The 20,692-nt window shown below is 39.0% G+C and overlaps 1 protein-coding gene across 2 annotated transcripts in view; it reads right to left on the reverse strand.

The window, feature by feature from the left end:
- The window catches only part of NSMAF (neutral sphingomyelinase activation associated factor), a 39,150-nt gene extending 20,175 nt beyond the window's left edge, over positions 1–18,975 (reverse strand). For both annotated transcript variants that reach the window (XM_041412685.1, XM_041412684.1), the window contains exons 1-11: positions 18,512–18,975; positions 8,795–8,884; positions 8,626–8,704; positions 8,469–8,536; positions 8,347–8,383; positions 5,546–5,596; positions 3,247–3,318; positions 2,835–2,882; positions 2,657–2,709; positions 2,021–2,150; positions 147–218 (exon numbers count right to left, since the gene is read on the reverse strand). In XM_041412685.1, coding sequence (XP_041268619.1) covers positions 147–218; positions 2,021–2,150; positions 2,657–2,709; positions 2,835–2,882; positions 3,247–3,318; positions 5,546–5,596; positions 8,347–8,383; positions 8,469–8,536; positions 8,626–8,704; positions 8,795–8,884; positions 18,512–18,564 — 753 coding nt within the window. In that variant the 5' untranslated portion in view covers positions 18,565–18,975. The remainder of the gene's footprint in view (positions 1–146; positions 219–2,020; positions 2,151–2,656; positions 2,710–2,834; positions 2,883–3,246; positions 3,319–5,545; positions 5,597–8,346; positions 8,384–8,468; positions 8,537–8,625; positions 8,705–8,794; positions 8,885–18,511) is intronic.
- Between the last annotated feature and the right edge of the window lie 1,717 nt (positions 18,976–20,692).

Consider the following 20,692-nt stretch of genomic DNA (forward strand, 5'->3'; position numbering starts at 1 on the left):
TCATTGAGTACCGATCACTATTTAATACAGAGTTTTTAAGAATTTAATACAGAGTTTTACCTAATGGTGCAGACTGTTTCAGCTGGTTCCGTTAAGAAACCATACATACAGCAAGACAATAAAATAAAATAAATACTTGAGCTTACCAGTGGCATCAGCCCATGTCTTCTTTTATAGATGCGACGCACATTTTGCAGTGTTATTTGTACTACTGGTTTCTGCGGGGGATGAGGGAGGGGAAAGAAAAGATGGAGACATTCTAGTAGGTTTATGTTCTTCTACCTTACCCTCCTCCGAAAATCGGAAGTTTTTCTTGACTACAGATATTAGCAATATAAAAATAATATCCATCCATGTCATTCTAGCAGTGGAATAGTGATGCTAAGCAGTTATGTTAGAAGGAGGAAGCTTGTCTTTGCTGTTGGTTTTTGCCTGAGCAGCAGAGCAGTTTAGGAGTAAGTAAGCAGCAGTGTATTATCCCCGAGTGTGTCGCCAGCAGCAGTGCTCATGCAGCAGAGCAGCAGAACACGATGAACCGCGTTACAGAGAAGCCATCGGGCCGCCGGGCAACCTGTGCCACGGGTGCCACCTGGCGGCTGGAACCAGAATGGCACCGTTATCCCCCTGAAACTCCTTTCCCTTGCTTGGACTTACTTCCAGCACTTCCGAATCATAGAATAATTCAGGTAGGAAGGGACCTTTAAAGGCTTTCTAGTCCAACCCCACTGCAGTGAGCAAGGAGGCCTTTAACTAGACCAGCTTACTCTGAGTGTGGTCCCACCTAACCTTGAATATTTCCAGGGATGGGGCATTCAAGACCTCTCTGGACAACCTATGCCAGTGTTTTACCACCCCAATTGCAAAAACCATTTTTTTCCTCTATCTAGTTTGAATTTATCTTGTTCTAGTTTACAACTATTACCCTTGGCATATAGCAAAAGGCCCTGCTATAAAGTCGGTCCCCCAGATTCCTCCTCCTTTGTCAAACACGCTTCCTCCAATTCCTTTTTCCATTCTCTGTACTAGTTTCAAACATTCCTTCCTCTTGTTACAGACATGATCTCTCTAATTCAGTGTGCTTTTCAGAGCACTCAGAGCTTTCCCTTTATTTCCCCTGTGTCTGAGTCTCCAGACTCCACAGTCTTCTTCTTGTCTTTTCCTTGTCCTTATGGCACTCAAATCAGGCAGACTCCTTTCTTTCCCCACAGGGTACCAGCGGATGAGAGCACTAGAGGAATGCTCCAGTCCTCAGCCCTGGGGAGGGAACTGGCAGTTCAGCATTGGGATTAGAGGATGGGTCTAGCTTGGTACTTCATCCCTGGCCAGACTGTTCTCCACCAGTGTGCAGGACCAGTCATACCCAGCTGGAGCAGCACCAGGGCTGCTGATGTAAACTCACATGCTGATAAGCAAATTGGGAAAAAAAACTAATCTGAGAATCAAAGTCTTCTGGTGATCGTGCTACTGACATGTCCATACTAAAAGTATTTCACAGAATCATAGCTAAGTCAGTGGCCTGCTGAGATGATCACTTCTGTTTCTGTGACAAAGTTTCAAAGCAATAATACATCTGCAACACACACTCAGTTTTCCTCCAGAGAAAGAAGTGGTCAATTTAATAGAAAATCTAGCTAAGAGCTCCCAAAGTAAACCACATGTATATAAAGCTCTTACTAAATTGGAACAGTATCAGACTAAGATTGAGAAATTTATCTGAAATGAAATGTAATAAATAGTGATCTTCAAATATTAATAGAGAATGAACAAAGGACATTTTGTGCTTTGTCAGTAGGAGGTAAACTTTAAGCAAGTTAGCACAGAATGAAGCCTCAGAGAGAGAGATACACTGAATGCAGCAGAGATCAAAGGAAAGCTAATGACCTTCTAAATATAACTGAAAATAGTTGCCTTGGAGATGTGCTCTACGTGCATTTCAGAGAAAAAGTACAGAGAATTAAAACTGTCCACTAGCAGGGCAGCGTGCTCACATTGTAAGCAAGACCATCTATGAGGCACTTACAGGATATCCATTAAGAGGCTGGAAGTACAAGTTAGCATCACTAACGCACACATGCCCTGGATTAGTCACCAGTGGTGTCACCATTTCTGCTTTACATTCCATATGCAGCGTTTCAGAAATGCTTTGAAATCTACAAGTGAAGAAAAGGAGTAAGTTTACCTCCAGTTCTTACTTTGGTAGAGGCACCCTTAAATTACTTAGAAAGGTTTTAGTTAGCTTATAGCCTTGGGACATCAGAATGGGGACTTCACTAAGCCTATTTTACATAGGAATAAAGTTCTTTTTTGGGAACACCACTTTAACAGGCACTCCAGGAACACTGCTACATTCTGTTCCAGTCTCAGGGCAGTAAACCAGTTGATTTCCCTAGAACTATAGTTTCATTTGGCATATACTGGTGCCCAACTGCAACAAATTCACAGAGAAATGAAACATTTTGGAGACAAAGTAACACATTCATCTTCCCAACACAGACTTTCCCACTCGACATTCCAGATGCTTCAGAATACTAGGAAGCTAACTCTCTGAATTAGAGAACTTACACTAACTCAACCAGCCATCTAACTATCAGTGCAGTAGACTAATCAACCAACAAGATGAAAATGATTTCCCAGTAGAAAGTGATTAGAAAAGTACCTGTATTTATCAAATGAAGTTCTAGCCAAGCGTGATTGTAATATAGCAGTTATCTAATGTGGAAGGAAAGAAAAATTAATATGGTATCTGATTCAAACGCAGCGAGAACTTAATTATTAAACAGTGTTATCACAATTTCATTATTAAAGAGGGATATTAGAAATAATCTGATACTCACCATGGCAGCTTGATCTCCCATCTTATCTAGGCAAGAAGCCCTGTAAAGCTAAACAATGCACTTTAAGTGAAATAGCACAAAGATGTCCCACACTGCTCAGAAGTCAACAGAAACAGGAAGGGCTTTAGCATTCTTGGTGATGGCACACTAAAAGATCTATTATGATTTCTTTTCAAAGTAGCACATATTTATTCACTTCTACTGTCATGTTACTACTTTGCTTAGTACCACCCTGCGTACTGAAAGCTAATATGGGTCACTTACAATAGCTGTCAGAACTAGATGCTGTGTTCAAGTCCACATTTAAAAAATAGATACTTCAAGGTTTTCACCTTGAGTACAAATACAGCTCTACACTAAAAATCAAAAGATGCTGTGATGAACTATGCAGGGATATCAAATAGCCACATACCTGATGTAGAGTTTGCACAACATCTCCTACTTTCCAAGCAACATCCAGTTGGAATAAGTGTTCTGCTCTACCCTAAAATTAAAAGTACATTTACTATGAATTAATTTCAAATAGAACTCAGTGGAAAAAAAATATCTTCCCTTAGGAAAGTTCTCTGTGCAGTGTACAGCACAATAGCTCTGAAGTGAGCAAGTTAATATAGTGCAAACATCAATAAATGAAAAGTAGTACCTGTTCTGCCTATTTTAATATGTATTTTAAACACATGCAAGTATAAAACTAGCAAATTACATGTTACATTTTAAACAGCTACTGTATTTCTTATAGATGAAAGACAGCAGTCCATCAAATCTTTAAAGTCTAGGCTAAAAAAGTTAGTCATTCTCATCTACATAAGTAGTTTTGAGCTGAAAAGATCCCAAATCCAGTCACAGTCGATTTTGACTAGTCATTCACAAAAGCCTCACTAACACATCAACCAGTTTATGTGGCACACTCATTTTTCTCATACGAAGTTTTCCCAGCTTTCTTAAGCGTCATTTTATAGTAGATATTCCTGCTTTTACTTAAGTATATTAAAAGTATGTGTGTGGATCAACTGGCACTAGCTTTAATCACAACTCAAATTTAGCAAAGGTTGTTGAATACTTTCATGACCCCTGAATGTAGTATAAAACTATATCAACATGTTTCTGTAGCATTTTGTGATTTCTCAGGCTAGACTTAAAAAAAAGGCAACAAAGTAATCAGTAAGACTAAAGAAAGACATTGGTCGAACTGACAGCAAGAGGAAAGCACGCTTCAAAAAGCAAATGGAACTGGATTATAGGGAGATATTAAATTCAGTAGCAATTTAGATAAAAGCCTTGCAACATTTCACCTAGAGCATCGTTTTCCTTCAACAGGAAAAAAATACAGCTTTCAGAAATCCTAGCAAATGGTCTACAAGTATTGCTTACAGCCAACAATGTGACAGTTTTTGTGAGCAGTTGTCTCTAGCTCTCCAGCCATGTTCAAAGACAAGAGCTCAGTATTTTGTAATTGATCTGAAACAATCAAAGAAAGACATGGAAGATAAAATGTATTACTCAATTCCAGCACTCAGTATATGGACGTATACGGAACTCGCAACAATTCAAGTAGAAGATATTTAGCAGCAACAGAAAAAAAATCAGAAAAGACTGAAGGCGAACTAGATTTCTTGTTTCAAAATGCAGAGAAAAAGCCGAACTTCAGCAAAGTTGTGATGCTTAACTGTCAGAAATGTTTTAACTGTGGATGAATCATAACTTAGGAGAAAATGAAGTGAAAAGCTTTCCAAACAACCCTTCTGATTTTTTCCTTTTCCACCGTGTTGGCAATGAGATGGCAATGAGATAAGGTATTTGTCTGATACTTAATAAATCTTGCACATGGCTGCAAAACAGATCATAGAAGGACCAGAAGACAAAATAGGTTCAACATATGAAGAATTGTTAGAATAAAAAAAAGCAAAGAAAAAACCACAAAACTTTGAAGTCCTAGTTCTGAGGCAGATCTAATCACAAAACCAACCCAAAGCACTTGTTGAGAGAACAGAGATCCTCTCTGGTCTCTGTGCTGTTCACTACAGCAATACAGACGTACAGACTCCGTTCTTAAAGCTTCTCACTTAAGCAAAAACATTGAGAAATATAATTCTGTCTTTTTCAACTCTTGGGCAAAATGTGAATTAACTCTGAAAAATGAGAGTTTTGCATTTGTGTCTTAACTAATCTCACAATTTAAGCAAAGAACCCTAACTTGCATGCCTTGAAGCCTCCAGGCTCAGAATCGGAGCAGAACAATCCCATCAGCAGAAAGCAGCCAGGAGCAAGCTCCAGTTTCTGCTGTGAGCAGCCTTACCCACCACTTCTTTGAACTGAGAAACACTCAGCTGGGAAATATCAATTAGCAATCTCTCATCTGAGCAGAATCTCAGCAATCTCAGGTCTGAGCAGAACTGAGAAGCCACTTAACCAGGATGCAGTGTCCATTGTACATGAGCAGTCATCTGATAGGTCTGACTGTTGAGCCCATGGAGCTGCACATCAAGGTAAACGGCAAGTGTCAAATCTGCAGCATGTCCTCCAAGAGGTGTAAGAAAGCCACCACAGAAGAATTCAGACATGCTTTTTCAATATTTTTTAAAAAATACCTTATTTTTAAAGCTTCACTGTCATATTTCTCAAATGATAAATATCTTACTCTTTCAGAAATGAGAACATAAATCCTTATGAAACTCCAGCTTGCTAAGAGCAGTGAAAAAATATATACTTACTCTTACTGTTTTATAGGGTGCAATAACATTTCTCTCTTTAATGAGAAAAACCTGAAAGAATAACAGATATTACAGATTCACCCCTTAAAAATAATAAAATTAATCAGAAGTACTGGTAAATACAAAGCTAAGAACACTATTTAAGCAAGCAAAACACTGGGTTGTAATATCCTGCTTTAACTACCCCAGATAAACTGCAGAAAAACAATGAGCTTTTAGATCAGCTAAGTTCAAGGAGGGCAAGAATCCAATTTCATTCAGAGGCTTACTTACACAGTTGATTAGTGGGCTTTTATCCTAATCATATGATCTTCAAGGAGCTACATTCAGTGGGGCAGATCCTCCCCCTCTTTTAGTGGCTCAAGGTTCTGCCCAAACAGGAATTACCCCAGACTGGCAACACACAATATACTCTGTGCAAACTTTCTCAAATGAATGCCTTTCTTCTGCTGCTAAATGTTTCGCTTCCAGCTCCAACCACAATGAACACCAGATTTCCTCCCTCATCCAATACCATGCTTTTGAACAGTTTTATTTCTCTGGTGCTAGCCTCATCTCTGAGAACATCTTTCCTCTCCAAAACCCACATAAAACAACTCTCCTTCTTCAGAACATTCTCACAACTCCTATAAAAAGACCTGATTGGTAGCACACTAATTTGTACGCTGTGCCTTATTATCCACCACCTAAAAGGCAACAAGCCAGAAATAAGTTATGGTTTTGCTGTCTGTAGAGAAGGCTCAAATTGCTAAATCTCAGGCCTAAGCTCAGGACTGGTTCTGAACTAAACAAAATACACTGGACTGCTGTCCTGGGGTGACAACTGCATAACCTACTGTGTTCTACTCCTGGCCCAAGAAACTTAGATGATCACAGGTCCTTTCCCAGTGCCTCAGTTTCCTTCCTATAGGTAGCACACCTGCAGTTCTACACTCCCAGATTCATTCAGAATCCTTCTGGCTGCTACACACAGCCTTCCCCATTGCCACCAGCTGACAACAGAGCCAACCTTCACCCCATGACTGCTCCAAGAAACATCCAGCAAACAAAGCAAGCGGCAGGCTTGGAAGCCATACGCTCAGCATGCCTCTCTAAGTGCTACATTAAAAAACAAAGGTAATTAGTGTCTTACATCTGACAGCATCATGTACAGACAGACCTGAACCAGGCCATGGCAGAATCAGAATGAGAAACCTGCTTCACATTCATTGCTCTACTGCAGGATAACTATACTGAGTACTCTATATTACATAAGAAGTAGACATAATGGCTTGGTTTTCTTTACTTGTAAGCTGAGCAAAATCTTAAGCATATTGTATTAATTTCCCATTTTTGGAGAATTTCCCCCAGTTTTATCTCAAGAAAAAATACTGAAATAATATCAAATTATTATTTCCATTTACTATATTTTAAAGCCATTAGTTCTAAGTTGTCTGTTACATAAAGAGAAGCTGCTTATCCAGCTATGTACTAACAAATTTTTCTAATTCTTAAAGGAAAAGATGTTTAAGATGTTCCAAGTATTCCCTATGTGTGGTTTCCTACAAGGCAAAAATTTTACTTAAAAAGCCATATTTTTAATTAGATAATTATTAATTACAACTAGTCATAATTACAACTAGTGACTACTTTACACTTGGAAGACCATATGCCTTTTATACAAAATACTAGCATTTATGATGCCACCCAAACATTTCAGAATGTGTCCTCAGAGACAGGAAGATGACTTGAAAGCAACAAATGGGAGGTGTGGGGGGTGCTAACCACACTTGCCATCTTAAAACTTAATTCCTCTTTCTTACAAGATGTTTCTTATAATCAGTTGCTCTTCAGAACATAGAGTAATGATGTACTGTGGAAGCATTGCCTGGAGGAGTTAGAAATATGTTTTTAAAAATCACTCAGTGCATAGAAAACCTGCCAACTCAAGAATTAGATTACACAGTATTTTTCACAGGAGCAGTTTCAAAATGAAATTAAATATACTGGTTACTACAACAAAAACCACAAACTCCTCTGGCATAGACAGTATTAAATGCTTGAGCTTGTTTTTGACTGCAGCAGCACATAACTTAGCAAGGCTATCAATTTTGGGCATTGGTAAAGACATATTTTAGAAATACACAAGAATATTTAAAATTGTATTTCCTGCCTCAACTCTGTTCTATCCTGAAAGGAACACATAAACTTTTTTCTTTTTTTTTTTTTTTTTTAACTTTTACAGCTTTGGAACACCTATCAAGTGCAATTTATCAAAATTTAAAGTGCATCCCCTTGGTTCACTCTAAGAATCCACAACCACAGCTCTTGACTGAAACTTTAAGACAGTAGCAGGACACCTTCAGAAAACTACTTGGTGGACAGCACAGTCCAGAGTTTTCACAAAGCTGAACCATAGGGATCAAGATAGCTTTGCCATTACCTCAACATGCCGCAGAAAGTAGATGAAAGCAGTGTAACAACAGCAAACTAAAGATGATTAATAACAAGTTTTATTACCATCTATTCTCCTTTTTCATTCAATTCCAACGTTTCCCTAAGCTCCATTATAAAATGTGCAGGGCAAAAACGTTCAGTTTATTGAATTAATGACTTAATGAAGTCATTAACAGTTTGCAATTTCCAGCATCAACAGTTTCACATTAATGCTAAGTTTTTGACACTAATTAGTTTTGTTTTCAGTTAACTTCCCACCCTTGGATTACAGCTTTGAGGAAAAATACCATTAAAGAACATAAGCTTGCTCATTTATGTAACCTCACCCATTTATACATCAAGAATCTATTATATGCATGTCTTACCTGGCTACATACAACAGAAATCCCTCCAGATGTATTCCTAAAATGTAAATAAGATATTTGAAATGATGGGAATTTGGGCTTTAAAGGAAGTTAAATACATACAGTATCCTAAATTTACCTACCTTGTGAAAGGGTTATTTCCTTCATTATCTTCTGGGGCTTTTATACTAACGCAATCCCGCAATGGTATCTGCAGCAAGTTATAAAAATACAGTATTTCTTAAAAGCTTTTTAAAGAGAATTTTTAGTTACCAAGAAATTTAAGTTTGCACTGCTTACCTTGATAATAGGCTGGATATTGTCATCTGGTTCAAAAATAATTGACTTTGAACAGATTTTTAGGGAGCCTCTGAATTTTCTAGAAGGAAAAACAAAAAGTTGTGCATGAATTCATGATCCATGAACTTAGAATGACTCCAGTAAATGAAGGTAGGTAAGAGTTTTGTACCTTTCATCTTTGCAATCTTTATTTATAATATGATTAGCTGTGTGCTGTTCAAAGTAATATTCTTCCAGGTTCAGAAGAAGTAGTGAAAACCTACAAATTAAAAATAAAAATTGTTTATTCTAAGAGAAAATACCATAACAGTTAGTACTCTTAATAAAAACATTTTGGGTGTTTGGAAAGTTTTCACTGATCTCTTTGCTGTACCTCACACCCCAATAATAATTAATTTAACTTTTTAAAATAACAACCTATACAGAAAATTTGTGCACATGTGAAGAAGATCACCCGATGCTCTTCCAACACATATAAGGTTAGATATTTGATTCTGATGTCTTAGATGGAAACTATTCTAATATAACCAGGCTTACTGCTTTAGCCCTGATCAATGTATGCCAGGCAAAATATGCAATGACACAAAAAGGAAGGGCAGGAACTAATCACTTAGAATAGATGGAATTAGATTGTTTTGAAGCAAAGCCAAATTAAACTGGTCTAAAATGTTAAGTGAAAACACTGGCACAGATTTTACAACATGAGTGAGTCACTCAATGGATGCCCTCTAAGGAAGCATTACCTTCCTCACCAACCACATTTTGTACTTTCTCCACACCTCTGTTCAGCCCCCAGGAAGCCTGTTCATGGTCTAATGTGATTAACAACAAACCTCAACAACAACAAAACAAAAATAGGAAACTGAAGTCTTCGAAAATACTGAATTGCAGGATCAGAGTAATGCCAGTGCTGGTACCAAGTAAATGCAAATAGGCCAGATTAGGGGGAACGTGAAAATGCTTTCTCTACCAACTTAAGTAAAACTGCTGCAAATGATCAGAACTCAACAACTTTCTAACAGGGTGAACACTCGATCACTGAGTGTTTCAGCTGTAGAAAATGCCAGTGGATACTGGCACAGCAGGAGAAGCAAAAACAACTTCAGCTGGAAGTACAACTTGTTTGTGTGCAGTGCTGATCTGATCTGCACAAGTACTTAGTATTTATTTACACCCACATTTTGAGCTTTTTGTATTTTGCTCATGATGTGCTTCACTAGAAATGCCTGTGAAAACACTGCTAAACACCAAGTGTCCCCAGAGCAGTATTCAAACAGCAGTAAATATATCAGGAGTTCACAAAATGAACTGAGTGACTCGAACAGCCTGTTCATTAAAAAAGCATTTTTCACAATGGAAAAAATAACATTATTGAAAATATGTCTTGTGCACTTAAAGATTGTGGTTGTTATCTTAAACAGAACATAACAATACAGGTTTTACTGCAACTACAAGTAACAGTGGCTCTATACACTCAAAACTTTTGGGTTTGTGGTCCCAAGATACTTTGTCTTACTGCTCTGCTGCTTTTTTAAAATGGCCTTATCTTTACTTTCCTCTCTTGAAAACAGTTTTTTATGATCCCATTGTGCTGGTTTTGGCTTTTGGTTTTCTTTGCAGTATCTACTATGGGGCTTTGCTTTGAATTTGTGCTGAAAACTGCTGATCATTCCAAGATTTAAGCACTGAGTGTGCTTCAACTGAGTCGAGGCCTTTTCTGCTTCACCCCACTCTGCCAGCGAGGAGGCTGGAGGTGCACAAGGACTTGGGAAGGGACACAGCCAGGACAGCTGACCCCAACTGACCAAGGGTTATTCTGTGCCATTATACTCAGTAACTGTGGGGAAGCTACTATGTTTCATATCCTATTATATTCCATTTTTCAACATATCATCTAGCTGGAATCATCCAGGTCAAACTGAGAATTTCTGATTTTGCAAACTCAGATCTTACAAGTTCTATCACATTTTTAAAACTTTTTAATAAAGCGATGTTAGGATGTATAAAGAGAAATTCACCAGTAAAATGCTCTTCTTTCTAGTATGTGTAAGTGTACTACGTATACTATACATATAATTATTATTATTTAATTAATAATAAAAGTCAAGAACAAAGGTAGCACCCATATTTGTTTGAAAAAAATCTATTATTTTTCATCAGAAAACAGCCACTATTGACATAGCGAACATGAGCTTCAGAGAAATGGCATTTATGGTCCCACAATTTTTTTTTCCCAAGAAAACTGTGATTCTTGTTCAATAGAATTAATTTCTGAAATTCTGCATGCTTGGGCTCTTTCCTTTATCTCCATCTATTCTTTTAACAAACTCCTCACATTTATATTCTTTCTAAATTCACCTGCTGACAGCACTGGTATTTACTAGATTTTTTAGTTTTTGGTAAATGCAGGCATCCCTCATGTATTCAATACAAGCCATGTTTTTATATCAAAACATTGGCTGTTATTCACAGTAACTATAACATGCTCAACATAGGCCAAAATACATAAACCAAGAGAGCTCTCCTTGAAATTTTTCATTATAACTACCTCTATGAAAGTGTCGTATCTTTGGATACTTGTCACTTATAAATCAATTCACCTTCCCAAAACCCGAAGCTGTTGGCAAGAATTTGAGGTATTCTTTCCCTAGCACAACACTTACTGCTGCTGAATCAGATGGTGTCATGAAGGAAAAAAAAAAAAAAAAAAAAAGGCACAAAAACTCAATACAAACTCTTTATATAGGCTAAATAGGTACTGTGGGGAAACTGTAGGTTTACTCCTTTTTAAATACCATGTTTGCTAGCAGCATCCAGTTTATCCTTTTGTTATTCTCCCTGTGTCTCTTTCACATGAGTACTCATTTTCCAGGCTTACAGAGACAGCATTGCTGTAGAGCTTCCTGTTAGAGACCAGCGACCTCCTGTGCAATGATCTCCTGCTCACTGACCTCAGCTTTGCTGTCTGGAAAATGGGTTGTAATGCTGTGCTGGAAGCTGTTAAAGCATTTTTCTTCAAACACTGTCCATCATACAGGCTAAGTGCATTTTGCATATTTATCTTCCCCTCCCACTCTCTACAGAACCTTCCATGTAGTTCTGAAGCCTCTTCCTAGCATTTCTACACTTGCTGCTACTCTACTTGCAAGTCCACTTACTCTCACTGCATTTTCCTATATTTTCAGGCTGCAACAAGTCACCTCTGCAGGCAGACAGAGCCCAGATATCAAATCTCCACAAATGCAACCACATGTCTCTACTTCTCTCAAGCACCCACTGCAATTGGAACAAACTTACTGTCTGTCCCAAGACTATGTCACAAAAAAAGTGCCCCTTTTAAAATTAATACAACACCATAAGTGAAAGCACAATTTTCAGACTTACATCTTACTCCTGGACCAGTTCAAGTTATTGCTATTAAGGAACTCTGAAGATTATGATGTGTGATCTCTGCAATAACCTTCTGGAATTTCTCAACTCAGTCTTAACTGTTCAAGTATTTAAATTTAATTTGTCTGTGTTAATGATCCATAGAGTTGTCAAAGAAAAGTCAAGTTTCATCACATGTTACTAGAGTACAGTCAGAGCTGTTATCTTCACAGAAGTAGTATTTTCACATAAATAAACAGAGCCACTGATAGTTACTGTATCAACAGGGTCCCTCTTGAGAACCATCACTGCACATAATGATACTTCAGGCTTGCCAGGAGGTTTAACAAGGATCCTACAGATAGCAAGGGTACAGATCAGTCTCTGGCATGTTGCATAAGGAGGCAAACAGTGTTGTGAAGGCCTGAAAAAAATAGGACATCAATCATAATAGCTACAAAGTTACAGTAATGGGGATCTTCAACATGCAACTAAGCAGTTGGGCTTTGGGCTATCTGCCTTACAAAGAGCTAAAGGAAGTATTCCAAAGACACTTGTGATAGCAAGATGACCAGCACACCAAATTTATATACTATCAACTGCTATGTGGTCCTACAACATGAATTTGTATGCATACATTTAAAATTAAAATTTAGCATACATTTAAAATAGTAATTTAATTCTGCACATAACAGGAAGACTTAAAATAATATAAAAATCAGCAAGTAACAGTAGGCGGAGAATGCATGAGATACCCTGTATAAGAAACTGGTTAAACCTGTAAGAGTTGAAAACTATATTTTGGTTTTCAGCCACTGAGCAGCTGTACTGTTCCCAGTGCTGTGTAATTAACAGCACACACTGTAAGCCTATGATTTTATCACACTGACCTGGAATAGCAACCTGGATCAAAAAAATCAATGCCAACACAAGTAACAATAAGTAAGTCTGTCCCCAGTCTACCCTTCCTTGCCTTCAAGTCTGATCCCAAGATCTAAAAACCCCTCAATCTAAGCAGTTAGTCAGGCAAATCAAAAGTTTTAACTGGGTAAGGTACAGAAACGCTTCAGTATCTAAAATGAAAAAGAGTTTTGATTTTTTTTCCACTTTTAAATTATCCGCAAGAACCACCATCTAAAAAACCAAATAAACCAATAAACAAACAAAGCCCAGTTCTAGTTCTTACATATTTGTAGGAGATCCCTTCAGTTTCTATTAAACACCTTGCCTGATGCTCTAAAACTTTGTATTCCTGTAATAGAGTAATAAACAAATATCATAAACAGAAAAGGATCAAGTTTGAGACATTTTTCATATTTACCAGCAAGTGATTTTGATCCATTTTCAAAATTCATAGCCCAATTTTTAATCAAAACTTCCCAAGTATAAATCATTAATGAGTTTTTATTTAAAATCTACTTAAAGGTAATGCTATAGTTTGGAAAGCAACTCAAATATCTGTTGACACAAAATCCTTTGAAATCCAGCAATAATACTCACACCTTAAAGTTTATTACAGGATGTTTTTATGTTTACGCCCTAATAAAGACAGGCTTATGCCCACAAATGTTGTGGTCACTATGCTATTCAATGGTTTGCTACACACTGATTAAGTTAGTAAGCCACAGGCATGTCTTCATGGATCATTGACTTTTTTTTTTTTTCTACAATGAACTCGACCTCCTAGGCTATCCAAAAAAAAAAACCAAAAAACCAAAAACAACAAACCAAACCTATTATTCTGGAAATGACACAGAGACAAATTAGATAAGTTTTTAAAAAAAGTTCAAACCCCATGGAAGTAGCTATAAGGGTTGAGAGTCTGCAAGATGTTGAATGCCTTACACTATAGCCTCTTAATAGTCCAGCCTTTACCCTCAATGTCTCACCAAGAGCAAACAAACCTTCAGAGAACTTCCAAGATGACTGTATTTTCTTACTACGTGTAGTATTTGAAAAATGGAAATTGAAGGGGAAAAAAAAAAAGAAGCAGCTTCAGTAACTCTACTGGTCCCACACACTTGTAATGCCTCAAAAACTACTTCCAGTTGTGGAGAACAGGCAATTTTGACTTAAAAATTATCACATTAGCAGACAGGCCATAATGCAAGCTTCTATTCAGCTGTGGAGTTTTCCCAGGATAGTTTTGTACATGGAAGGGTACATGGAATACCAGAAACAGTACCATGAGAATGGGTTGGGCAAAAGAACAAGGTGGTCAGGAACAAAACTTTACTCTTTGGAATGCAGCAAACCAACACAGCAGCTCTGCTATCAAGAGATGCTAGGAAAGAGGCAGTTTCACTTTCCAGGGTGAAATAAATCCATAGCCACCACTGCCACTATGGCAAATCCTTGAGCTTTAGAGTGGGTAGAAAGGCCCTTACACTGTTACACCTCAGGTTTCATGCAAGTTCTGCATCCAAAAATCAACAATAACAGCATCTTGGAGAGGGAAGAAAGAAGAACATGCTAGATAAGGGAACATCTTTTATTATAACAACTCACACAGCTGGAAAAACCAACACCACCAATTTAAATGACACAAGGAGTCTCCCAGATCCCAAATGAAAAAGATTTTCAGCCACAGTTGTGCCTGTCTGTCTGAGGGTATATCTTGGTGGGGTAGGAGCTACAGCAAGGGATGATTGGTACAGTGTAGATAACACACATCTTTACAGCCCCCCAGATAACTTTAATGGAGGCATTAAGAGCTTTTGTGCTGGAACACCTTCAATCCCCACACAGTGTTAAAAGTACAGAATCTGGTAAAGAGTTAATATTTTAACAGTCTATAAGGAGCTGTTTGAGCTTAAAAGGTAAGCGCCTAGACTTAAGGGAAAAGGTAAATTAAAGCATGCCAACATAATTTAGCTTGAAGACCTATTTCAAATTCCTGTCTTTGTACAGTCCTAGAAAGATTATATTAAGAATAACTGAAAAATTCATATGCCAGTCAGTTGGAAGGTATTTTCTTATGAAGGGAATCAGTATTCCTTTGAGAAGCAGCTCCAGGTAGAAAAAAGAAAAAGGTAACCATCTTGCCAAGAAAAACAGAACTCGCTTCCTTTTTCAAAGAGCTGCCATATAATTGCCACTCAGAAAAGGTCTGAGGAATATGAGTCAAGAACACACCCAAGATGCATAAGAAAACTTGGCACTAAGTAGCAAGAAAACACTTGCAAAACTTCAGCTTGTATGATGTCATTCCCAGCACACAAGGTTTGGGAACCCAAAGGCACCCAAACATTCCTAGCATTGTTCTGAGTATGCAGCCAAGAAGCCAATCACCCTTTACAAACTACAACCTGGAGTTTATAACTCCTACCAAGATGCTATAAAATATCTTCCAAACAAAAGTGTGCTGCATCAGGTTTAGTCTACTTGAGAATTTTACTGTTCCTCTGCTTGATGTGCACATCCCTCTGTACTTCAGTCTGAAAAAGACTCAGTTTATTTTATACACCAATTTCACCTACCAACTGAAGCATTGGACTTATTCAAACTGGACACAGGAATGACCATGCTGGGACCAGTGCCTTGGCAAAATCCTGTTTATACCACCCAGGAAAGGTACCAATTGATCCTGCTTTAAATTCATAATCTGTGATTGAAGCCTTACTATTTTTGTCCTTTCATCAGAAAAGCACATGCTAGAAATCTGCTTGGACACAAGGGTTTCAAGTGGCCGATCCAACACACCTTGCACAATGACTTGACCTGAAACTGGAAGTACAGTCCTGATAACAGAAGGAAATTGTCAGGGATGAAAAAGCAGGGCTGCCCAACCTAGCAGCAGCACACAGCTATGCAAAACCAACTCTAAAATTAAACCTCCTCCCACCAAGAACAAATTATCTGTAGACCAGCTGTAGGACTCATTTGCTGATCTTTGGATAAAAGACTTCATTATGCATATTTTGTCTCAAGAGAGTAAGATAAGGCTACAGATTTAAAAAAAATTAAAAAAAATATATAAATCCAACACCCAATCAACCATCATACCAAATCTGCAGCACCTGCACGCTGCCAGTAGGTTGCTTCATGTGAATGATGTTTCCAGCAGCAGAGATGAACCCCTCACATAGGAAGCCAAGCAGGGTGCAAGACAAACCAGCGGCACCGTAGAGAGAGACCCCGTCCCAAGTGTTTACACTTGTCTGCATGTGGGCATAGTGCCAGAAGTGAGAAATCAGTTCATAAAGAAAGCAACGATCTGAGCCAAAAACCACATCATCTAATTTGATGTTTTGTAACTAAAATTGTTTGTAAAAAAGGATTGCTGTTCATGAAGGATCAATATTTTAGGGATTAAATAAACTGTCTTGGACACAGGACATTTCAGCATTTTCTTGTTTTCTTCTAGAAAATGGCTTATAGTCAGAAAAGAAGGTTTATGTAACTAGATATTAAAGTGGACTAATTAGTTAAGAAGAAATATTTTTTTCCAGATCACTTAAAACTAATCTGATCTTCCTTCCCTCCAAAGCAACTGCATAAGAAGATTAACTTCTTACTTACCAAGTTTCACACTACTCTTAACTGGAACTTTTATAGCTTAAAGTTTTGTAGAAAGCAACGCACAAGAAACAAAAAACCACAAAAAAATCCCAAACTAAAACACACATCAAATGCCGTTGCCACAAGTTTTAAGAAGTCCTGTTCATTTCACTAGGAAATATCTACCCCAAGGATACACAGATCAAGCAAAGCTTTCAAGCAGAAGCTGGTGTCTCTAAGAGCTACTCAGCACCTAGACAAAAAAATTTCTCAGAACTGTCCCTTCAATTAAGTCACAGTAAGCTGGTTTTTTGCTGTTTTAAGACATAACTATAAGGACAACACACAACAAAAATACAGTGCTTCTGATCTGATAATTCTAAGCTTAAAATATTTTAAATCACTTAAGTGCTTTTAAGATTTCCTAACTGAGAAAAGCACATGAAAAGAGGGAGAGGGAGGGATCTGATATAGGGTACAAAACATATAAAATTACTTAGATTTTATACTAATATCATTTGTTAGGTAAGGGGAAGAAACAGAGAAATGGGTTTGCAGATACAGGAAAACCTGCCAATGCAAATAAGACTGACCTTTCATAAAGTGCTCAGATTACAAGCTCAAATAATAAGATCCTGATACGCTTTCAAGAAGGAGCAAAGAAAAAAGTTCTCATCAACAACTGTAGATCAGTAATACTGACATTGATATGCTGAGTTTGTTCTCAGGGCTTTTTAGAAGAGATTTGGATCCTATTTAGGTTCTTTGGGACAAGACTGATTTTTGGCCTTTTTTTCTCAGCTTTTCAAAAAAAACATCTATTTACATTAAATCCATAACACAGCTCACACAGTCATTTTACTTGCTTTTTCTACAATTAAGATGCTTTGTTTACAATTAAAAATATTTATATTTTCCTTCTACACCAGAAGTTTGTCCTTTCTGCCTGCAGCCCCTTACACACATCTGAAACCACAGCAGTCCCCCCAAAAGCAGCAAGATGCACAAGAAGACAAAACGTGATCCAGAACACATCTGTACTTAAAAAAAAAAAAAAAAAAAAAAAAAAAAAAAAAAAAAAACCAAGAAAAAAACAACACTTCAGAGGATGTGGTAGCTTCATGGGCTGTACAGCTATGATTCAGAATTTATATGGACAGAGTGAGTCCAGCTCTTCATCATGTGGTTTTCTCATCAACAATAAGCAGTGCTGTGCAAGCAGCAGAGACCTGCAGCAGGAATTTGCACAGGGCTCACACGGGACCAGCCTGCTGTCTCCCTGGTTCCCGTAGCAGGGGACACCTGGGGATCCCTGATCCCCCCAGAGAAAGTGCTGTCCTTCTGCTGTGTGACCCACGCCGACCTACTGCTCTCTTAGGGATTTCCTATGTGGAAATGTTAGGCTTGCAAAAGATTTTAAAACTTTTTGACAAGACAGATACAGCTAAGCCAGGCAAAAGGAAGTGGGACACTACCTAAAAATAAGAGAGTAAATTCAGGATACACTCAAGCATGTGTGATAAGCCTTTGTTGTACGTTCAGAAACAAAACAAAGATTATAGTCAGCAAACAGGAGTGCGCAAATTGAATTTAACGCTTTAAAGAGACAACATAGAGTCGATAATCCAAGGGCTGACAGTACACTGACTATAGTGTTCAGGGGAAAAAAAAAAGGAAAAAATATCACAACAAACTACAGTGAAGCACAGCTCCATGCCACAAGAGCAACTGAGAACAAACTAATAAACAAAAATTTACAAGACGCTATTTTTCATGCAATTTATGCAAGGCAAGCAGCATTCCTGTTTTCCCAGGTCCTTTCTACACCCTTTCCAGCCTTAACTCAGGGGAACCATCAGCCACCTGATCTCAACGGTACCAGCAGCGAGGGCAGCACGGCGCCGGGGCGCTGCGCCGCGGCCTCTCCGGAGGCCCCGCCGCCCGCAGCCCCGCCGGGCCCTCCGAGGGGCCGGGGCCGAACGGGGGCGGCCGGGGCCGGTGGGGCAGTACCGCTCACCTCTCCTTGGAGTACAGCTCCCGCTCCAGCCGCCGCCTGCGGATGAAAGCCATGGAGCCGCCGGGCCGAGCCGCCGGAGCCGCCGCCACAGCAGGCCGGGCCGGGCCAGGCCGCGCCTCAGGGAGGCGGGGAGAGCGGGCCGGCCGCGGCCGCAGCCGGGCTGGAGAGCCCGGCCCTCCCCGTTTGTACCGCCGGAGAGGCGGGGGAAGGCGGCACAGGGAAAAGGCCGGGGAAACGGAGTCAGTCGGTGCCGGGGGTTCTGCGTCCTCGCCCGGGCTGCGGTGTCTCTGCGGCCCTTCGGGGCCTCCGCTGCGCACACGGAGGGAAGCTCACGCTGTATTACATTGTGAAACAGCTTCGTTACGTGGACTGAAATAAAAGTTTTAAATGTAGTGCCACTGCAGTGAGATCATTGTGCCCGTAATGCGTGTGACAGAAGCTGTCCGGGCAGAAGGTGCGTTCAAAGCCTGGAGTCACAAAATGTGCGGAGCTGGAAGGGATCCAAGTCGATCCCTGCACGGGGCATTCCCAGGAGTCACACCATGCACTGACAGCATTGGCAGAACGCTTCTTGAGCTCTGTCAGGCTTGGGGCTGTGACCGCTTCCCTGGGGAGCCTGTTCCAGTGCCCAACCACCCTCTGGCTGAAAAACCTTTTCCTCATACTCGACCTAAACCTCCTCTGACTCAGCTTCATGCCATTTGTTCAAGTCCTATCATTGCCTAGAAAGACTTCTATAGAAAGAGGAGTTAAGTAAAATCTATTAGTTCATATAAAAACCCTTCAATTCATAGAACTGTCCCTGAATCCGAACAATTTGTTATGAGTTTACAGACACGATCTCTTTTGCAGTAGAGAAATTCTGCTTTTTGAATATTTATAAATTAGAAAAATTGATTCATGGAGAGGATATAATTTTTCACATAGAAACTAAAAGAATTACTGGCTTCTAGACCTCAAGAGATTGTCTGATGTACTCTCTGCTCTCAGATGGATTCAGGTATATGTTGATCAGTGTTACTCAAATATTTTCAATTTGTGGACGTAGATATGAGAATGTTCTATTTACAGAATGCAGATTTACTTTGGCTAATAGTCTTTCAGGGTTCTCTTCAGGAGTACTTTACAGAATCTAAGGAGGCCATAGATCACAGTTTGAAAACCACTTCTATCAGCTGCATGAACTATTTCTTGAATCAGTTTGTAAAAACACTGTTTGAAGAAAATCTGCAGCATTTGAGTGTAGCTTGTACAAACTTTTAACAGCATCTGTGGATATATGTTTGTCCAATAGCCAACCTGATTTTTCTTTGCTGCATTCCTTGTCATATTTCCAGTGGAAATCATGGAATCACAGAATCATGGAGGGGGTTGGGCTGAAAGGGACCTTAAAAATCATCTAGTTCCACTCCCGCTGCCATGGGCATGGACACCTTCCACTGGACCAGATGGCTCAGGGCCATCCAGTCTGGCCTTGAACACTTCCAGGGATGGGGTGTCCACCACTTCTCTGGGAAACTTGTTCCAGTGCCTCACCACCCTCACAGTAAAGAATTTCTTCCACACATCTAACCTAAACTTTTTCTCCTTTAGTTTAATGTCATTACTCCTTGTCGTTGTGTCTACATGCTCTTGTAAATAGTCTCTGTCTTTCTTGTAGGCTTCATTCAGGTACTGGAAGGACAAAATTAGGTCACCCTAAAGCCTTCTCTTTTCCAGGCTGAAGAATCCCAATTCTTTCAGCCTTTCCTCAGAGCAGAGGTGCTCTATTCCTACAATAATCTTGGTGGCCTCCTCTGGACTAGCTCCAGCAGGTTGAGGACTAGCTCCTTCCTGTGTTGAGGACCTCAGAGCTGAATGCAGTACTTGAAGGTGAAAGGTATTTATGTGCCTCACATATGTTTTAATAAATATTTTTGTATAAATGTATACTTATTCATATAATTGTTTATACGTGAAGATATGTATATCACCCTCTCATAGACTAAACATTTTTTTCACTTTTCTTATAGACTACACTCTTAAATTATTTATTCTTTCAGCTTTATTCTGCCAGAAAGTCACATTCCAGTATGACTTTTGCCTTTATCTTACGATATAACGTATCAACACCAACTAGAGTGCAGTAATTATGCCCTGTGTGTTACACATGAGAGGAACATTCATAAATACATCCCAGTA

This window comes from Onychostruthus taczanowskii, unplaced genomic scaffold, assembly GCF_017590055.1.
Source record: "Onychostruthus taczanowskii isolate IOZ18803 unplaced genomic scaffold, ASM1759005v1 scaffold4, whole genome shotgun sequence".
Taxonomy (NCBI): domain Eukaryota; kingdom Metazoa; phylum Chordata; class Aves; order Passeriformes; family Passeridae; genus Onychostruthus; species Onychostruthus taczanowskii.